Source organism: Cydia strobilella, chromosome 18, assembly GCF_947568885.1.
Source record: "Cydia strobilella chromosome 18, ilCydStro3.1, whole genome shotgun sequence".
Lineage (NCBI taxonomy): Eukaryota > Metazoa > Arthropoda > Insecta > Lepidoptera > Tortricidae > Cydia > Cydia strobilella.
The window spans coordinates 13,341,966-13,362,700 of NC_086058.1; the positions used below are offsets into that span (position 1 = coordinate 13,341,966).

At 40.4% G+C, this 20,735-nt stretch overlaps 1 protein-coding gene across 1 annotated transcript; it reads left to right on the plus strand.

The window, feature by feature from the left end:
- The first annotated feature begins 1,857 nt into the window (after positions 1–1,857).
- LOC134749580 (threonine--tRNA ligase 1, cytoplasmic) lies at positions 1,858–19,948 on the plus strand. Its single transcript, XM_063684579.1, has 15 exons — positions 1,858–1,967; positions 4,159–4,403; positions 6,925–7,096; positions 7,444–7,521; positions 8,205–8,354; positions 9,048–9,155; positions 9,850–9,996; positions 11,021–11,130; positions 11,471–11,626; positions 12,821–12,998; positions 13,746–13,868; positions 14,850–15,028; positions 16,319–16,493; positions 17,230–17,344; positions 19,469–19,948. Exons 1-15 carry the CDS (start codon positions 1,917–1,919, stop codon positions 19,621–19,623), a joined length of 2,142 nt encoding a protein of 713 aa, XP_063540649.1. The 5' UTR covers positions 1,858–1,916; the 3' UTR covers positions 19,624–19,948.
- The last annotated feature ends 787 nt before the right edge of the window (positions 19,949–20,735 follow it).

Sequence of the window (20,735 nt, forward strand, 5' to 3'; positions counted from 1 at the left end):
TAAAGTCTGTGCGGAAAAAGAAGCGTCGTGAAATGTATGGCATCCAATTTATTCTACGACACTTCTTTCCGAACAGACTCTACACGATGTTCGATAACACCGCGAGAAGCCGCGAACGCAAGTGTGGAGCGAGCGTCGCAGATATGCGAAATAGACTCCACACTCGCGTTCGCGGCTTGGCGCCGTAATTCGCGCACTAGTGTGGAGGGCGCTTTAGACATAAGATAATAGATCACTTTCCTTTCGTAAAATCGGTTGAAGACTCATTCGTCATTGTTCGTTTATTTAACCTTTTCACGACAATTGCCAATTTCCTTCAATGATACAATAAGCTGCCAAAACAGTCAATGACGGGCCAAATGACATATAAACTGTTAAAAAATTCACAGTATACATTTCAATAAATACAAATCGACAAAAACAACAATGCAACGCAACAACGTGATGTCGCTCGACGCAATGCAGAAAATCATCAATTCGTTCAGGCAGGTGGAGCGGAAGATAGACAGGCTGCAAGACGACTTTCTTGTCCAGAGCAAAACGTTGAACGATCTTCGCATTATGGTGGGAAACCTGTCTGGTTTCCAGCACAATGAGGAGGAAGACATAAGAAATAAAATCGAAAAGGGCGACATGAGCCCCGCATCACTCAAGCGAAAACCTCAAGGGTATGCTCCTAAAGTAACTAAAGCCAAAAGCTACGAGCCAGTTATTGCGAAAGGTACTTTCGGTTCGAAACGGCCGCTTAAGAAGAAAGAAGGCCTTAAGAAGTCTGGGCGAGGACGGAGCGTAATGAAGGCTCTTATTGACAAGGATTCCCCGATACGTGATAGGGGGCTTCAATACTAATCTTTCAAAAGCCTTTTAACTATCTCAAGCATCAGATAACTTTTAGATTAGGAAATTCGGTTGACCCTATTGAAATTTTAAAGTCTGCTATTGAGTGACACCTGCTTACTATGTGCCACAATGGGGCAAAAAAAGCCGCAGGCGCCTTTTAATTATATCTGACTGGCAGCCGTGTGGTGTAAATCTATTAGTTTATAATCAACTGCCTTTTATATTATTTTATGCAAAATAAACTTTTATCAACAACATAATAATAAGTCCTTTTCAGTCATACCAACTACTCGGAATGTCAAGTGTGATATTTATAGTCATAACACACTACACTACCGCACCGCACCGCGACCTTGGTGCGTCGCAACCATAAGTGAGAGCGAGAAACAGATCTTTCTCGTTCTCACTTATTTTCTCACTTACGGGTGCGGCGCTCCGTGACCTTGGTGCGGTGCGATAGTGTGTTATGGCTATTAAGTTGGTACAAGTATAGTCGGTCCGATTTTCTTAGATGAAGTTCGCCATGGTATTAGTACAAAGAGTAGTATAATATTATTAGTATTAGTATGGTTGAATCAGAATCAAATGTTTTATCCGTGGTAAACTTAAAACTAAAATGACATACAAAAGTTTAACTAAAACTACAAACATTCATTACATAGGTAGTTAAAAGTTTACCACGAAATGGTCTCGCCTCAGCATAATACTATCAAGTCAGCGCTGAACTTCCGGCGAGACCATTTGCGGGTTACGATCCCTGCCGTACGACTACCCGCTACCACACCGCACCGCGAACTTGGTGCGGTGCGGTAGTGTGTTATGCTTTAAAATTTGGATTGAAATCAAAATTGAAATGATTGCAGACAAAGTGTCTCATCTACAAAGCCCTGTAATAATATCATAATGATGGCAGCACCGTCTCAATTGTCAAATGGAACTGAAGGACTTGTATCCATGGTCATGAAATAAAAATAAATTTTTTTTGAAAAATTGCTTTGTTTGTCTGCTCTGCTGTCACTGTCACTGTCAGTACTGTCACGATACGGAACGGATCGGTATCGAGGATTTTAGCCGCAATGGGAGACTCTGCTGCCGACGCAATCAAGGATCTTAACATAAACGACAAGGCAGGGTTTTAAACAAATTAATTCCAACCTAACAGCCATAGTTTTAATGCTCTGAGTGATGTTAAAGTTGTTCAGTTTTCGTAGAGTCAGCGTGCGGGGAGGCTATGCCACATGGGTAGGATTTCGTCATCAAACCTGAAGACCCATCATAACAATAACCCTTAACGTTCCTAGAGATTACATTAAAACATAATTCTTTCTTACATACCTTTAGTTGTTGAATAACTGGATATGAAGATCTAGCACACTTATGATTAAGTTCGCAATCTTGTTGCGCTGTCAACAGCACCCTTATTTAAATAACTCTTATGTCTTAAAATCAATGTAGAATCGGAAAAACATTATTAAGTTTTGCCTAATACTTCAAGTATTATTCTATTATTATTTTCGTATAGGTATTTGTATAAAATCTTAGTATCAACTCAAAAAAGCTGCCATAAAATTATACATGTTAAATCTCTCTTAAGAACGTAACTACAATAGAATCATTAATTTTATTTCGGTTGAATATGAAATATACTAATTTTAACCTGTTCTTTTGCTCCCCAATCTACCCGATTGTCTTGACAATGCGACAAGGTTCCGGACTTATGATAGGTTTTCTTATATTTGCTTAACTATATCTGGATCTAGGTATTCAATATTGCGTTCTTCAATAGTTTGTATCCATGCTTATATTTCGTAAATATCATTCATTAAAATGATACATATTTACCTAACTACAGCAACTAGAATTAAATGTTAATCACACACAGTCTACTTCAAACAATTTTTCAGTGATTTATTTCTAAAGTGCATGCATAATTCTTTAAGATACCTAGTTATTATACTCTTAAAACTTACTTTAATTGCCTAACCCAAGTTTAGTATGTGTTCCATGTGTAATATATTCACCACATAAAATACCTGCCAAAAACAATTAAATGATCAATGTCCAGAGATACATAGATCACATATATATTACCCCAAATGAAGAAAATAGTCCAAGAATTAATTTATTATTATTATTATTTATTATTATTTCATTTTAGACAGGCAGCTGATGCTGGTACGTCTAAATCATAGTTCACTTAGCACAGTTAGCATAGTTTGTCTAGTCTATTTTTAAATTGATTAACACTTGCAGAGTTCACAACTTCTGAGGGTAATTTGTTCCAAGCCTTTACTACTCGGTTTGCAATAAAGTGTTTGCCGATATTTGTTTTGTGCTTTGTTGTTATTAGTTTAAGGTTGTGTCCTCTTGTGCGCGTGTTTGAGTTTCGAGCGAACAGATCGCTTAGTTCTGGACAGTCGTAATATCCGTTAATTATTTTGAACGTTTCGATCAAGTCGCCGCGTTCACGCCTTTTTTGCAGTGTTGTCAGGCCCAGCTTGACTAATCTTTCTTCGTATGAAAGTGACTTTAGTTGTGCGGGAATTTTAGTGAATCTACGCTGCACTCGCTCGATCATGTCAATATCTTTTTTGAAGTATGGATTCCATATCTGAAAGCCATATTCCAGAATTGGTCTTATGTAGGTCTTATATATCTTTAGCATTGTTTCGGTGGTGAGGATACGAAAAGCTTTTCTAATTATGTAGATTATAGAGTTAGCCTTTTTTACTATTCGTGAAATATGGGGTTCCCACTTGAGATCATTAGACACTATGACTCCCAGGTCTTGTTGGGTCATGGTTCCTGCTAACGCTACGCTGTTTAAAGTGTATGGCAACTTTGGGTTTTTGTTATTTAGTTTAATTATATTCTCATGTAGTCGTCAACATTGCGTTGTTGCGCTTTCCAAAGCTGATATGTGCTCGATTTTTCATTGACAAATAGTTACCTAGCAAAAAAACCAATAAGGTATTAATTCATTTGATTAAAATCTCGCACATATCAGATTTGGTAAGCACAACAACAATAGTAAAAAAAACCGGCCAAGTGCGAGTCAGACTCGCCCACCGAGGGTTCCGTACTTTTTAGTATTTGTTGTTATAGCGGCAACAGAAATACATCATTCGTGAAAATTTCAGCTGTCTAGCTATCACGGTGACAGACGGACAGCGGAGTCTTAGTAATAGGGTCCCGTTTTTACCCTTTGGGTACGGAACCCTAAAAATAACCTTTCCTTTTCAGAATTCTATTCTTTGCATAATGTCATGAACAACCTTTAATTTCACCGTTACAATAAACTTTAAAATCTTGTTTCAGTCAAAAACTAAAGCAATGAAAGAGAAAAAGAAGAAAACTGAGGACTCTGGCGGTGTCTCTGAGCTCAACCCATGGCCAGAGTTCATACAAAAGAGGATCACCCTGTGGGACAAATACAAAGTGCAGTATGCCGAGGAGTTGGCCAAGAAACCGGATGTCAGTATTGTTGTTACATTGCCAGATGGAAAGACGGTTGAGGCTAAAACTTGGAGGACTACGCCTTATGATGTGGCCAAGGGAATCAGGTAATTAGTTATTATGTTATTCTCTTGACAAAGAGGTAAGTATGGTAAACCTTATTATTTTTTAAGGAAATTAACTAAATAATATCTTGAGCTACCAACCTAACAAGTTACTTGTTAATTACTTTATAACTTCAGTAAATCACAATATTCACAATGTATTTACCATCAAAATTTTGGTGACTTTTTGAAGTAAAACTTCTTTAGGCGCGACTAGACACACGCACAATAGGACACACGTCAAAGTGCCAACATATCGATAAATATCATCGTCAAAGAAGTTTTACTTCAATCGCGCACAAAGATTACACGCACACACTTTTTTTATATATTTCTGTTACATGTTACTCTATGAATATGTTTATGGAGTAGTTATTATATTTCTTTACAGTACATATGGTGCTACTTTCTCGCACTAGTGCGTAAAAGAGCACTTTTCGTGCATATGTCGAAAGTTTAAAGGGCCATATGTACTGTAAAACGTTGTACGATACACGTGCGAATAGGTAATTCGCAACTCGTGTCGATTTAAAACACTCCCTGCGGTCGTGTTTAAATTTATCGCCACTCGTTTCGAATTTCCTCTTTTCCGCACTTGTATCGTAAATAACTATTTATAATTTTTTCCCCACTCCGCGGCAGCAGATTTCACTAGAGTGAAACCAATATAACTCTTAACGATTTTGACAGCAAAGACTGCAAGTGTTATTTATATGTAATAATTTCATAGAAGTTTGATGTTTAAAATAACATTTGCACAGTCTGGGTCTTATCTTAGTCTATAACTAACTGTCTTTTCCTAGGCATGCATATTTCAGAGTGTCATTGAATTAAGTGCTAGTCATTCCCAATTTGTCCTTGAACTCCCAAGTATTTGTGTTGTAATTGCTAATGTTCCTAGGTCAAAAACAGCCTTAAGATTAGTTTTCTTACTAATATCGATATTTGGCTTGAATCAAAGATAGATATAACTCCGTAATAGATGGATACAGTCTAAGGAAAAAACGTGCCTCGAAAATCAAGAAAATTTGATTCTCGTTCAGAGGATGCTACTAGCTTTAGCTTACTGTCGTATAGATGGCGTTGACGGTTTCGTTTGTTATTTAACAATTTTAACGCATATCAGTGAAAGAACATGGGTCAAAATCATAAAAATAATTAATGCAAATAAAAAAAATCATTTATCCATATTTCAATACATTTTATCGTATTTTTATAAATATTTATTTTTAGTTTTAAAGTGTGTCGACAGATGGCAGTGAATTTACTGGAGTTACAAAATTTACTATGACAGTACCGCTCTAGTATAAGTTACTCTATGGCTTGAATAAAGAGAAATTATCTTACTTAACACATGATTTATATGAAAAACTATAATTGTTTGCTTGTGTTAAGCATCCCTAACTAGTAAATTATGTTATTTAATGCTCCCAAGCGAGTTTTGGAGTCAGTTGTAAGTATTTATAACCAAATATTGAAACATTACTACTTCCATCAGTGGACATCCAGGCGCGGGGAGCGAATGCACCCGTTCGTGGTCCAGGTTCATTTGTTTGCACGAAACGTTTTGCCTCCTCCTTTTTGGTGCGGGCGGCTAAGGAATGGAATGCGCTCCCGCCATCTGTATTCCCTGATCAATATGACCTAGGTCTCTTTAAAGCAAGAGTGAATAGGCTGTTACTGAACCGGTGAGCTCCATCTTAGGCCCTGTCTTCACTTTCCATCAGGTGTGACTAGGGCCAATCGCCGATCAGTTTGTAATAAAATAAAAAAAAGGTCATATGAAATAAAATAAAAAAATGTCCTGCCAGTGGAAAGACACCTTAAGAATATTCATGTCTAGCAATCCAGTCAAAAACGTAAAACGTAACTCTATGCAGCGAGGAAATGCCGCCAGCATCCTTGGTACAGTGCCTCAAGGGCCTATTTTAGATTTAAGGTGATTTAAGCTAGTTAATTATTTAGTTTATTAGTATTCTTTCGTATGTCCAGATGTTCTCCTCAAAAGATCGCGATTCTCAACCGATTCTTTTGAAATTATGTGAGTAAGTTTCATGATTAAATAGAAGTTTTTTGTCGATTCAGGATTTGGAAATTATTCAAAATGGCGGAGCTACACATTTATTCAGTTTAAAGTGCCTCGCGAGGGCTACAGCTCACAGATCCACTAGTTAATTTAAGAATTTCTATAACCCTCTTTCTGCTTTGTATAAGCAGTGGGGGACACTACTCCTTTCGGGCAAACTCGGCTCCGCTCGGCTCAGCATTGCTCCAAGCAATTATTAGGGTTGGCACAACTTGACGTCCCTTTGCGTGCACGACCACAGATAAGATAATGACTTGAATTTTGACAACCCTAAGTAGCCCTAAATAGAAAGGGAAATTAAAATACATTAGAAAGGGACAGCATGATTCAACCCTGAATCGCTGTCAAACTTCGGGTTTGTAGGAAGTATCCTTTCTGTACGGTAGTACTATTACTTATTCTGTGGTATAAGAACTACAAACTGCGTGTCCATTTCAGCCAAGGCCTGGCGGACTCCACGATCATCGCGCGGGTGAACAACGAGCTCTGGGACCTGGACAGGCCGTTGGAAGGGGACTGCAAGCTGGAGCTCCTCCGCTGGGACAACACGGATGCCCAGGCTGTGTTCTGGCACTCTTCAGCACATATGTTGGGCGAGGCTATGGAGAGGGTAAGTGTCCACTATCAAGAACTAGGCTCCAAGCCGTAGCCATTCGAGGTAAAAGTCACTAATCGACCAACGCCAAACGAAAAGTAAAAGTTTTGATTGGCGTTTTCTATTAAACGATTGTCACTTAGCACTAGCTTATCAATATACTTATTATGTCTATTTTATTTGTAACCGTTTTACTCCAAAGGTGGACCAAACCAAACCTTTGTAGAGATTTGCGCTTCTTTGGAACTAAATATTTGGTTTTGGTGGTTTGGTTTGGTTTAGTTTGTGGCTATTTGGTTTGGTTTGCTGGTTTGGTTTGGTTTGTTTATTTGGTTTTATTGACTAATTTGTTTTCTGTACAGGTATACGGCGGGTGCTTATGTTACGGGCCGCCCATCGAAGAGGGATTTTACTACGACATGTATTATCCCGAGAAAGGAGTAAGTTATTTTGCAATTTATAATTTATAACCACTCTTTGAATAAATATGGTGACTAATTTATTTATTATACTTTGTACTTGAATGTATTTTATTTTTGCTCAACTCATTTATTAGGCGGGCTATATGCGTTTATATTATTTCTATTTTTTCGGTACACCCTAGAACCATTATCTTTGTCTATGGGTCATCCATATTCCACGCCATCTTAAATTAAGAATCTCATTCTCTATGGTTATTGAAAATAAATTCAGATGCTTTGTTATATTTAATATGATCTCAATTTTTTTTATACAAAAACCGAAGTGCGAGTCGGACTCGCGCACGAAGCCATAACGCCAAAAAAATCACGTTTTTTGTATAAACCCCACTTAAATATTTATTTTATTCTGTTTTTAGTATTTGTTGTTATAGAGGCAACAAAAATACATCATCTGTGCAAATTTCAATGTCTAGCTATCATGGTTCGTGAGATACAGCCTGGTGACAGACGGACAGACAGACAGATAGACAGACAGACAGCGGAGTCTTAGTAATAGGGTCCCGTTTTTACCCTTTGGGTACGGAACCCTAAAAAACAATTCTGAATATATTTAGTAACCATACAAATTCAGACTTTTACTTTTAGAAATTTAGATCGTATGTTGGTTATGTTTATAAACATTTTTTTTTTACTTTTTCCAGATCTCATCCACAGACTTCCATGTGCTAGAAGGTCTGGTAAAGAAGATCGCCAAAGAGAAGCAGCCGTTCGAACGACTAGAGCTAACTAAGGAGCAGCTGCTTGAGATGTTTGACTACAACCCGTTCAAAGTGCGGATCTTGAAAGAGAAGGTAAAATAGAATTTATATTATAATAATTTTGTTGCTTAGATACTGACAGACAACGCAAAGCCTTAACTCATTCACTGTTGTAAAATATCTCTGAATCTCTGAATGTATTTTTTTTATTTTCGCTAGCATAATGTCTATCATTTAGTATTTAAGATTCCAATTCGTCCCTTTTGCGGTGGAAACGGCGGGCTGCTGGGGTGCTGACGCGAAACAATTTGTCAACTTAGGCAAAAGGGAGAGCACCCCCGCTCCGAATCGTTCCTGGTGCAGAGGCTGTCCATAGCCATCTAACGGGCTAATGCCGTGAGCGTTACGGGCACTTTTGCACCGGAAGCCATAACGAACGGGTTTGACTAATAGTTACCTCATGTAATTTTATAATTATTTGTAAGAAATGTAAAATATCTAAAAATATAATAATTTTTTTTAATAATAATATTTATTTATTTATCGAGGCCAAAATATCACTTTAAGATTTAATTAGGTTTAATTAATAAATCGCGCGGTTGTTTTATGCGATAAACGATCTTGTCTAATGACACTACATTGTTTTACGTATGCGTCAACGGAATGTAGGAAAAATGACTATGCGCTTACCGCTGCGTATATCGCATAAAACAAACGCGCGCTTTAGTGTTTCATGTCAAAATGATGTTCCATTAAATACAAAAGTAATACTTTCTTCCTCACCAGGTGAACACACCGACCACGACGGTGTACCGCTGCGGGCCGCTCATCGACTTGTGCCGCGGACCCCACGTCAGGCACACGGGCAAGGTCAAGGCCGTCAAGGTCACTAAGGTATGTACTGAACAACTTTTAAACCGCCGTACGGAGTACAACCGCCGCGGACACTCGTGCCTGAGGAAGGATTCCCGACGAATCCGAAACATGTCGCCAAAAGCGATTAAAAACAGTAGTGAGTGAAACCGTACTGATCTAAATATTTTGAATAACTTTTATTATGGGCCTGGGTCTCGCGTTTCCCGGTAGGTCCTCTGTAAACAAACCGCCTTGATGCATCAATGTCATATTTTATTATCTCTGAAAACTTGTCAAAAACCTGTTAAAGGTACAGTATGTATAAGTTACTCTATGGTTTACTAAAAAGTCTAGTGGTGGCAGAACATTGCAGTAATATCCCCTATTGAATATCCCCTTTTCATCATCGGACATCCAGGCGCGGGGAGCGAATGCACTCGTTCGTGGTCCACATTCCATTCGTTCGGACGAAACGTTTTGCCTCCTCCTTTTTGGTACGGACGGCTAAGGAATGGAATGCGCTCCCGCCATCTGTATTCCCTGATCAATATGACCTCGGTCTCTTTAAAACAAGAGTGAATAGGCTGTTACTGAACCGGTGAGCTCCATCTTAGGCCCTGTCTTCACTTTCCATCAGGTGTGACTAGGGCCAATCGCCGATCAGTTTATAATAAAATAAAAAAAAAGTGACTAAAATTCCGAAACAAAAATCAAAGTTCTTTTTAACTTTCAGAACTCGGCGACGTACTGGGAAGGCAAAGCTGACGCGGAGAGCCTCCAGCGTATCTACGGCGTGTCGTTCCCTGAACCGAAACAACTTAAGGAGTGGGAGACCATTCAGGAGGAGGCTGCTAAGAGGGACCATAGGAAAATAGGCAGAGTAAGTCATCATACGATTTCTGAACAATTTTAACAGGGCGAATGCTATTTTACATGGATATCAAGAGAGTTTCGTTCACTGAGCCGAAACCGTTTAAGAAATGGGAAACCATTTAGGTGGAGGCCGGTAAGAGTTATAAAGAGGGATCACAGGAAATTCGCCAGGGTTAGGCATGCTACTCTTATGAGGAAAAGAGAAGGGCGAGATCTGACTCTTTATGGACTGCTACAAGCAGTCCAAAGCTAACAAAGTTCTAAACCTTCCAATAAAGAGCTTTTCTAGACTTGAACAGTGATGAACGCTTTTTAATGATGATGATCATAGATGGTAGGATCCTATAGACGAACTATACCCGTGCGTCCGTGAGGTGATCATAGATGGTAGGATCCTATAGATGATTTATACGCGTGCGCCCGTGAGGACCACAACATACGGAATGCGACAAAATGATTGGTCGCGTGTTTTGTTGCCCTCCATAAACCATACTAAATTTACGGTGGGGGGGGTTTACGGTTGGGTGAGGAACGATGAATTCTTAGTGTTTCTGTTTTGAAAGTTTCATCTGATATCTTATGTATTTGTATGTATGTATATTGTATGTATTTATATGAATATTATATATACAGATATATGTATGTATGTCTATGCCTATCCATTATTTAACTATACTTGTATATATGTAATCACTATGTTGCACCGCCTACAAATTATCTGCTTTGCCCGAAGGTTGACTGGTAGAGAATGCCTCATAGCATTAAGTCCACCTTTTGTACGATTGTATTTTCTTTTGTGCAATAAAGATTAAATAAATAAATAAATAAAGTGAGACTGTGACAAGGACAAACAATAATAGCGCTTTCTCTGCTACTCCTACTGAAACTAAGTCTATCCCGTTCTGTCAGTTCCCCCCACCACTCATGCCCAATTCATACTAATAATATATTCATGGTGATGATGCTTTTTACAGCAATTACCCCACTACCGATATAAAGAATTGCCGTATTATTTATATTTTTACTTTCAGGAGCAAGAGTTGTATTTCTTCCACGAGTTATCACCAGGATCCTGCTTCTTTCAACCCCGCGGCGCACACATATACAACACTCTGGTCAACTTTATACGCGAACAGTATAGGTATGTCTATTTGTTGTCACCTTTTACATAATGTTCGTCAAAAAATATTACGTGCTTGAAACGCCCGTGTTATTGACCCACATATACAGGTTGGCCAAAAAATATGTGCATGCTTGTTGCCAGGGAGGTTTTGGAATTATACTGAGCAACTTTTACCATGCGACCAACCACGAAATCGCGAAAAATTTTTTTACCCTCCCATAGAAAATGGACCAGCCAAAATGTATGAAACAGCCAAAGTTGTTTTCGCGATTTCGGGTCTCGGTCCCATATAAAAATTCCATTATTATATCGCGTTTTTGATACTCGATAGTAGTTTCAATATGACGTTTGTTACCAGGATCCGAGGATTCCAAGAAGTGGTAACGCCGAACATATACAACGCGAAGCTGTGGCAGACGTCGGGCCATTGGGCGCACTACGCCGATAACATGTTCTCCTTCGACGTGGAGAAGGAAACCTTCGCTCTGAAGCCCATGAACTGTCCCGGCCATTGGTGAGTACTTGTATATTGTAAATCCAAGAGGTGGTGACGCCAAATTTTCTTGAGTGGGAGATATTTTGTTTTACCCGCCGATAACTCTTATTGTAATTAGGTAATCTCATTTTTAACTTTATATAATTTTTGTTTTTCCTATGTACCACAACAATGTTTAAATGTAAAATGTATCCACGAATGCAGTGTCGATACAAACCCGATAGGGTTTCACGGAACTTTTCTGTCTGATGAAATGTAAGATTTTAATATAGAATAAAAAAAAAAAAACATCTATAAGAAGCTGTGACTGGGCGCACTACGCCTAGATCGGGGTCTCTTTGTTTGACATTATTATTGAAAGTCATAATGTAATAATTGTCATATTATCATTAGTCATAATTCTGAAACCGTTACTTCTCAGGATTTTTCTCAGGTTATCCTATAGATAGGTTAGGTTAGGTTTGTTTTATGGCAATCCTGAAAAGTTGCGCGTTTCTGAGAAAAACCAAATTATGACTAACGAAAATGTGGACAAAAAATACATTATGACTTAAAACTATATGGGAAACAATAGAGACCCTTGGTGAGTACATGTGTATTGACCAGGAGCCGAGGCTTCCAATAGGTAATACCTCTATTCGTCTGGGCATAAAATTATCTGTCAACCACAAGGCATAAATTTTGCTGTAGCTTTCAATTCAATTCAATTCTTACGAAGATTTTGCTGACCGTAAATAAAGTCGTGTTCACATTTTATTGAGCCATTTGTTTGGATCGATATTTTTGCCTTTGACTGTACCTACTGTTTATGATTTTTCTATGTGTCTTCTTCTTCTTCTTCCTCGCGTTGTCCCGGCATTTTGCCACGGCTCATGGGAGCCTGGGGTCCGCTTGGCAACTAATCCCAAGATTTGGCGTAGGCACTAGTTTTTACGAAAGCGACTGCCATCTGACCTTCCAACCCAGAGGGAAAACTAGGCCTTGTTGGGATTAGTCCGGTTTCCTCACGATGTTTTCCTTCACCGAAAAGCGACTGGTAAATATCAAACGATATTTCGTACATAAGTTCCGAAAAACTCATTGGTACGAGCCAGGGTTTGAACCTGCGACCTTCGGATTGCAAGTCGCACGCTCTTACCGCTAGGCCACCAGCGCCATATGATATGATTTTTCTATGTGTAATTAATTAAAACTAAGTATATTTACTTCCAGTTTGATGTTCGACAACCGCACCCGCTCGTGGCGCGAGCTGCCGCTCCGTATGGCCGACTTCGGTGTTCTTCACCGCAATGAACTCAGTGGCGCCCTCACCGGCTTAACCAGGGTGCGACGGTTCCAGCAGGACGACGCGCATATATTCTGCGCGCAACAACATATCGAGAAGGAGATGGTATGCGAAACTTCTTATCAAAATCACAATTTTTCTAAAATAAAGGAAAATGAACAAATTCATCGCCCGCAGCTAAAGGTATTGCTATTCAATTTGACCATGTGAACTCACTCTCCCTCCCTTTCATAGGGAGCGTGTCTTTGACCTGCACCGCTTGCTTTGCACCTGGGCCGTTTAAAATTGGGCCTTCAGTCCTTATGTTCGCTCAGTCTTTGAGACACTATTCACCTTGGTAGAAAACTCGAAATCTTCTCGCTTCAATGCTTGTAAGACGTAGTAATCAACACAGGTTTACATAAAATGATGATGAGACGTGTGATCCTTCTTTAGTGTTGTCAAATTTAAAGCTAAATTTTATACTGCTAAACTCGTGTGCTATACTCGTGTGCTGGTGGCCTAGCGGTAAGAGCGTGCGACTTTCAATCCGGAGGTCGCGGGTTCAAACCCCCGGCTCGTACCAATGAGTTTTTCGGAACTTATGTACGAAATATCATTTGATATTTATACCAGTCGCTTTTCGGTGAAGGAAAACATCGTTAGGAAACCGGACTAATCCTAACAAGGCCTAGTTTCCCCCTCTGGGTTGGAAGGTCAGATGGCAATCGCTTTCGTAAAAACTAGTGCCTACGTCAATTCTTAGGATTAGTTGTCAAGCAGACCCCAGGCTCCCATGAGCCGTGGCAAAATGCCGGGATAACGCGAGGAAGATGACTCGTCTTAATATTCCAATACTGTGTACATTGACAGGTGGGCTGCCTAGAGTTCCTGGAGGCGGTGTACTCTACGTTCGGGTTCACGTTCCAGCTGAAGCTGTCCACGCGCCCGGAGAAGTACCTCGGGGAGCTCGCCTCTTGGAACGAGGCTGAAAAGGTACAAGCATGCGTTATTAGTACGATAAAGGCGTATTGTCAATGTAAATTTTGTAGTCACAGTAAATTTACTGCCATCTTTCGACTTTGATCCTTGTTCCTTCACTGATATGTGTTAAATTTGTCAAATATCAAAAGGTGTCGCCATTTAAACAAGTATAGGCAAAGATAGATATAACTCCGTAATAGATGGATACAGTCTATGGATTCCTATTCAGCGGTGTAGAAATTAAACTCGGAGATCCATATAAAGTTTATAATAATTAAGAAAAGTAAGGTTTACAAACGCGTGCAAAGAGCGGAAGAAGTTTAGGCGCCACTTGTTTTGGCCTACTCTCGTATAGAGGGCGTTGATGGTTTCGTTTGTTATTTATAATTTTAACGCATATCAGTGAAAGAACATGGGTCAAAATCACATAAAAATAATTAATGCAAATAAAAAAATCATTTATCCATATTTAAATACATTTTAACGCATTTTTATACATTTTCATTTTTAGTTTTAAAGTATGTCGATAGATGGCAGTGAATTTACAGTGGTTACAAAATTTACTATGCCAGTACCGCTCTATCTTATTATATCCTCTTTGGTATAGGCCAAAGGTATGGCGCCATCGCTCGCAAAGATTCTAAATTCTCTTTGATACGATGAACGTGAACGTTTGATGACGATATTAGTAGTAATGAATCCAATCATTGGACCCTTCAACTTTATTTTACCGTCAAAGCCGTCAAATGACGTGCGCGGCTTCAGCCCAATATCAACCTTAAATTTTCGCGTTTTTTTTAGATTTTTTGACAAAATTGCGTTCGGCGCAGATCACAAACTTGGATTATTCATTGGGCCAACATCATAAACAATTCTACAAAAAATCTGAACTAGCGGATTTGACGAAAACGAACCCCGTACTTTCAGGCGACAAATTCACTGTGTTAAAACTACAGTAAACCTTTCCGCATTCTTATCACTATTTGTTTTCAGGCGTTAGAAGACTCGTTGAACAAATTCGGCAAGCCGTGGCAACTGAACCCGGGTGACGGCGCGTTCTACGGCCCTAAGATCGACATCACTATACAGGATGCCTTGAGGAGATCCCACCAATGTGCTACCATACAGCTGGATTTCCAACTACCGGAGAGATTCAATCTGAGCTACATCAGGTAGGCTTTGTTAATACGGCTCTAAGACTCTACATATGGCTCTACGGCCCTAAGATCGACGTTAGACGTGATGCTTCGAGGATATCTCACCAATGTGCGACCATAGATTTTATCAATACGACAGATACGGTTCTAAGACTCTACATATGGCTCTACGGCCCTAAGATCGACATCACTAAACAGGATGCCTTAAGGAAATCTTACCAATGTGCGACCGTACTGCTGAATTTCCAACTACCGGAGATACCGGAGATATTCAATCTGAGCTACATCAGGTAGTTTGTTGATAAGGCTCTAAGACTACATATGGCTCTACGGCCCTAAGATCGACATCACTATACAGGATGCCTTGAGGAGATCCCACCAATGTGCTACCATACAGCTGGATTTCCAACTACCGGAGAGATTCAATCTGAGCTACATCAGGTAGGCTTTGTTAATACGGCTCTAAGACTCTACATATGGCTCTACGGCCCTAAGATCGACATCACTATACAGGATGCCTTGAGGAGATTCCACCAATGTGCGACCATACAGCTGGACTTCCAACTGCCTGAGAGATTCAACCTGAGCTACGTCAGGTAGGCATTGTTAATACGGCTCTAGACTCTACATATGGCTCTACGGCCCTAAGATCGACATCACTATACAGGATGCCTTGAGGAGATTCCACCAATGTGCGACCATACAGCTGGACTTCCAACTGCCTGAGAGATTCAACCTGAGCTACGTCAGGTAGGCATTGTTAATACGGCTCTAAGACTCTACATATGACTCTACGGCCCCAAGATTAACATTACTCCGAGGCACGTTTTTTCCTTAGACTTTATTCATCATATATGGAGTTACATAGGCCTTTGGTAACATATTAAATATGTTAATAACGGATCACTCACATATGGTATTTTTAAGTAAAAAAAAGCCAAAAGCCGTTATTAGGGTTCCGTAGGGGACCCTATTACTAAGACTCCGCTGTCTGTCTGTCTGTCCGTCTGTCACCAAACTGTATCTCATGAATCGTGATAGCTAGACAGCTGAAATTTTCACAGATGATGTATTTCTGTTGCCGTTCTAACAACAAATACTAAAAACAGAATAAAATTAATATTTAAGTGGGGCTCCTATACAACAAATGTGATTTTTTTGCTGTTTTTGAGCGTAATGGTACGGAACCCTTCGTGCGCGAGTCCGACTCGCACTTGCCCGGTTTTTAATATATTTAATATGTCTGTGTCTCACGGAAGTTTTGTCTTTGGTAACATTTATTTTATTATTTATTATTTTGAACAGTGAGAGCGGCGAGAAGAAACGGCCCGTGATCATCCACCGCGCGATCCTGGGCTCCGTGGAGCGAATGATCGCCATCCTCGGCGAGTCGTACGCCGGCAAGTGGCCCTTCTGGCTCAGTCCGCGGCAAGTCTGCATCGTGCCCGTCGGTCCGGCGTTCGATGACTACGCCATCAAGGTATTATAGTCGCAATCCTTTTTTTTACATCTTAGATTCTAATGTGACCTAGATATACGCACGCGTGCGTAGTGCACGCACGCACTTCGGATTCAATTAAACCGACTCCCAAGGTCGTCCGTTTAAAACGAATCCTCAGCCAGCTTTACTTCCGAGCCTCGACAATAATGTACTAGTTGAATTTAAACTGTTGTGAGACATACTAATATTAAATCATTTTACGGTTTAGACTCACTTGTTTTAGTCACTCGCGCGACATGTTTCGGAGAGCCGTACTGTACGCAACACACGGTCGTCGTGAACGCTGCTCGCACTATTAGTGCTTGAGAAAGGAGACCTAGGCTCTCCGAAACATGTCGCGCGAGTGACTAAAACAAGTGAGTCTAAACCTTAAAATGATTTAATTTTAATGTACTAGTTTTTTGGAGCGAGACTAAAGGACTCAAATCATATAATTTGATTCGTTTTGAAGATTAATTTTTAATAAATTTTATGAATTAATGATGTTAGTACTGCAATTTAAAATTATATTGCATCAGATGCTCTTTGGTTTAAAAAACGGACTAATCCCAATGAGGCCTAGGCAACATTACTTCACATTCGTAAAAAAAAACTTGGAAATAAAAAATAAATAAAAAGCGGACTGTTTTAGGTTGCAACTGGAGTAGCTTAGGAGGACCTATGAACATATTTCATATTTATTTTTTGTGTTTTTAACTGAATATATGTGGTTCAGGTGAACGAGCAGCTGTACGCCGCCGGTTTCATGTCGGAGGCCGACACGGACGCGGGCGACACGCTCAACAAGAAAGTGCGGAACGCTCAGCTCGCGCAATTCAACTACATCCTGGGTAAGACATGACACCATATACTGGACCTTATGACTTTCCAATAAGGTTTAATATCAGTAGTATACGTAGCCGGGTTTTTGCCGGGTGTCTTTAGATTTATTATTTATCTCCACGGGACTTAATCGCGTAAAATAGTTTTAAAATATACCTCCGACGTTTCGAGGACGGCGTTGTCCCCGTGGTCTCGGAGAAGACTGGCTAAAGTTGACATCAACATCTTCTAGGCGCGCGAGTTTTTCGAACTACCCGCACTTGGTCTTGTTTATTAACTTAAACGTTTTGCGCACTAGGGATGCTACCGGGTCGACACACAACACTCACAATATTCGATTTTTCAACTTTCGATATTTGGGTTCGCTTACACTTACTAATGACTGGGTTCCATGTGGATGAGATCTTAAAACCTTCGTCTCGATTGAAATTTCTATGTTTCTTGATTTCAATGGCTTCACGGATTTTTCTACTATAAAACCCACGATCTGTAGAAAGTATTCTAGGGTTGTGAAGCTCAATCCAGTGGTTTGGCCCTGACTCTAGTAAATGCTCAGCAACGGCAGACTTGTTCACCTGACGGTTCTTGACAGCAGCGATATGTTCCTTAACTCGCTCCGCAATGGTACGTTTCGTTTCCCCGATGTAGGAACTACCACAACTGCAATCGATCTTATAAACGCCAGGTGACTGGAACGGGATAACGTCCTTCGGTGACCTCAGGTTACCTGCAATTTTGGATAAAGGAGTGTATACCGTCCTTATAGAGTACCTCTCAAGTACTGTGTCAACCTTATCCGTTACTCCTTTCACATAAGGTAAAAATGCCGGTTGCCTGGAGACATCAGGACGCTTCACTCTTGCTTTTCGTCTGGGTTGCCACTTTCTCACCTTATACCCGTTCCACCTAAGTACCTCCTGAATATGCGACATCTCGCTCTTTAAATATTCAGGGTCACACAGATCTTGTGCTCTGTTCACCAGCGAGCTGACAACTGATTGTAAGTGTCGGGGATGGTGGTGAGAAAAATCGCTCAAATACCTATCCGTGTGAGTTGGCTTCCTGTATACAGTATGCGTCAGGGTTCCGTCGACTCGACCAATCACTTTGACATCCAGAAAAGGCAAACTGCGCTGTGATTCCAATTCATACGTGAATTTTATCTTAGGATGAATTGAATTCAAATATTGGAGTAGTTGCTCCAATTCCTGCTTTCCACCTTTCATAACACAGAAAACATCATCAACATATCTCTTCCACAACTTTACTGCCCATGGCTGCAGGTCTATACTGGCTTCGATATGCTCCATCCAGATATTTGCCAAAACCGGTGCTACAGGGCTACCCATGGCCACACCATCGATCTGGAGGTAATGCTTCCCATTATACAAAAAATAGCGACCTTCTAAGCAGTTTCTCAGCAACACCATGACCGACTCCGATATTCCACCATCGCTCAGTTTCCCTCTGACCACTTCAAGGCACTCCTTCACGGGAACATTGGTAAAGAGCGACTCAACGTCGAAACTCACCATTATGTCGTCCGGTTCCAGCGTTATACCCTTGAGAATGTCTATAAAGTGACGAGAATCCTTCACAAAAGATGGCGTCCCACCTACAAGCGGCTGCAATACCGACGCAACATGCTTCGCAAGATCGTAAGTAGGAGATGAGATTTGACTTACGATAGGCCGATGGAGATAAATAATAATGAGTAAAAATCGTGAAAGTTTAAATCAGTGTCTTTAGATTTGGCTTTAAAAAATCCCAAAAAAAACCTATGCCAAAATCAGTGCTTTTCCTAATGGGTGAAGCGTAATACTGAGCCAGAACCTTTTTGTTTTGCTGCGACGCACACAGGATTTTTATTTGTATGAAACAGTATTTATATGTATTTTTTCCTTTTTCGTATTTATGTAAAAATCTGTGCGACTCTTATTTGTTGTTGTAATTTTTATTTTTTTCTGGATTGTTTTGTGTACCTGTGTCATTTTTGTATTTGAATATCTTGTGTGTATTGTGGCAAACAAATAAACAGTTTATCTATCTATGCTGGCGCCATCTGTAAAATCCTTCGACCGGCCAACCCATTGCTTACTTTCCACACCCGTATATATTTTTTTTAATTTCAGTGGTGGGTGAGCGAGAGAAGTCCTCGGGCACGGTGAACGTGCGCACGCGCGACAACAAGGTCCACGGCGAGATGTCCATTGAAGCACTCATAGAACACTTCAACACCCTCGTCAGAGACAAGACTTTGGCTGAAGACAGCCAGCTTCTTAAGTAACTTACTTATCTCTAACGGCCCGCCGGGCTAGCACATAATTGGCGCGAGAGCATCTCGCCGCGACATAGACTACCCGTCCCCCTTTAATTCATACAGTTAGTAAAAGACTGGTAGTCTATCTCGCGGCGGGATACTGTCGTGCCAATCATGTGCTCGGCCTACTGGCCACGACATTGCGCGACTGGCTTCGGCTAAGGCGACAACCATAGGCTGGAGCGAGACACAGCGATCGGACCTTTCGTTCCCACTAGCGCAACACGCTTATGACAGTTATGACCGGTCCGAAACAAAACACCACTCGGCCTTGAGCGCACTAACAGATTCGGACTTTCGGACCGGCAGCCAGCACTGTAAGCGTTGTGAGCGTGATTCGGAACACAGGGATAGTTAAATAGTTTCACGGTTTAGACTCACTTGTTTTAGTCACTCGCGCGACATGTTTCTTTCTCAAGCACTAATAGTGCGAGCAGCGTTCACAACGACCGTGTATTGCGTACTGCCGCGCGCCGAGAAAGCCGGTTGGGGGTGGTCTTGCGCTATCGTTGTAGGCGGGCATAGTGGTGTGTTTGGGTTTGGGTCACCTAACAATTGTAGCGACACACAGCACGAACTCACTAATGTCCACTACACTGTCACAACACTCATTAGGGCGCCGCCCAATCTCGATCGCTTCACGTACTTTACGTGGTACGTAGCATTTTTCTCGTACCAGTAATCTCGCCTTGTCAAACCGAAGATAGTGCGACGCGCCTGTCTAAACCGTGAAGTTATTTAATGTTAGTATGTCTCACAACAGTTTAAATTCGACAGGGATAGTTCAGATAGTTGTTCATGGCGCTGTGGGCACTACTAGTTACGATACCTTTAGGTGTTCAAAAGATCAAGGCTCTGCATTCACGATGCTATAATTTCCAGTTTTGATTCTCGGTAGTCTGTTAGAATAATTTTTCTTTTTTCTTGCATTTTAATGTAGTAATTTATTTAGCGTATCTATTTGTCTAAGACTTAAATGTTTTTAAAATGGCCGATGAGTGCATTTATTGCATTTAATTTATTAAATATTGTCTAAAATTTAGCAACATGATGGTTTAATTTTAAAGGTAAACCTGTTA

Coding starts and splice junctions, on each gene's coding strand:
- LOC134749580 (XM_063684579.1), top strand. CDS start 1,917: ATGGGAGACTCTGCTGCCGACGCAATCAAGGATCTTAACATAAACGAC. Junction 4,404..6,924: donor GATGTGGCCAAGGGAATCAG/GTAATTAGTTAT, acceptor TGTCCATTTCAG/CCAAGGCCTGGCGGACTCCA. Junction 9,156..9,849: donor AGGCCGTCAAGGTCACTAAG/GTATGTACTGAA, acceptor TTTAACTTTCAG/AACTCGGCGACGTACTGGGA.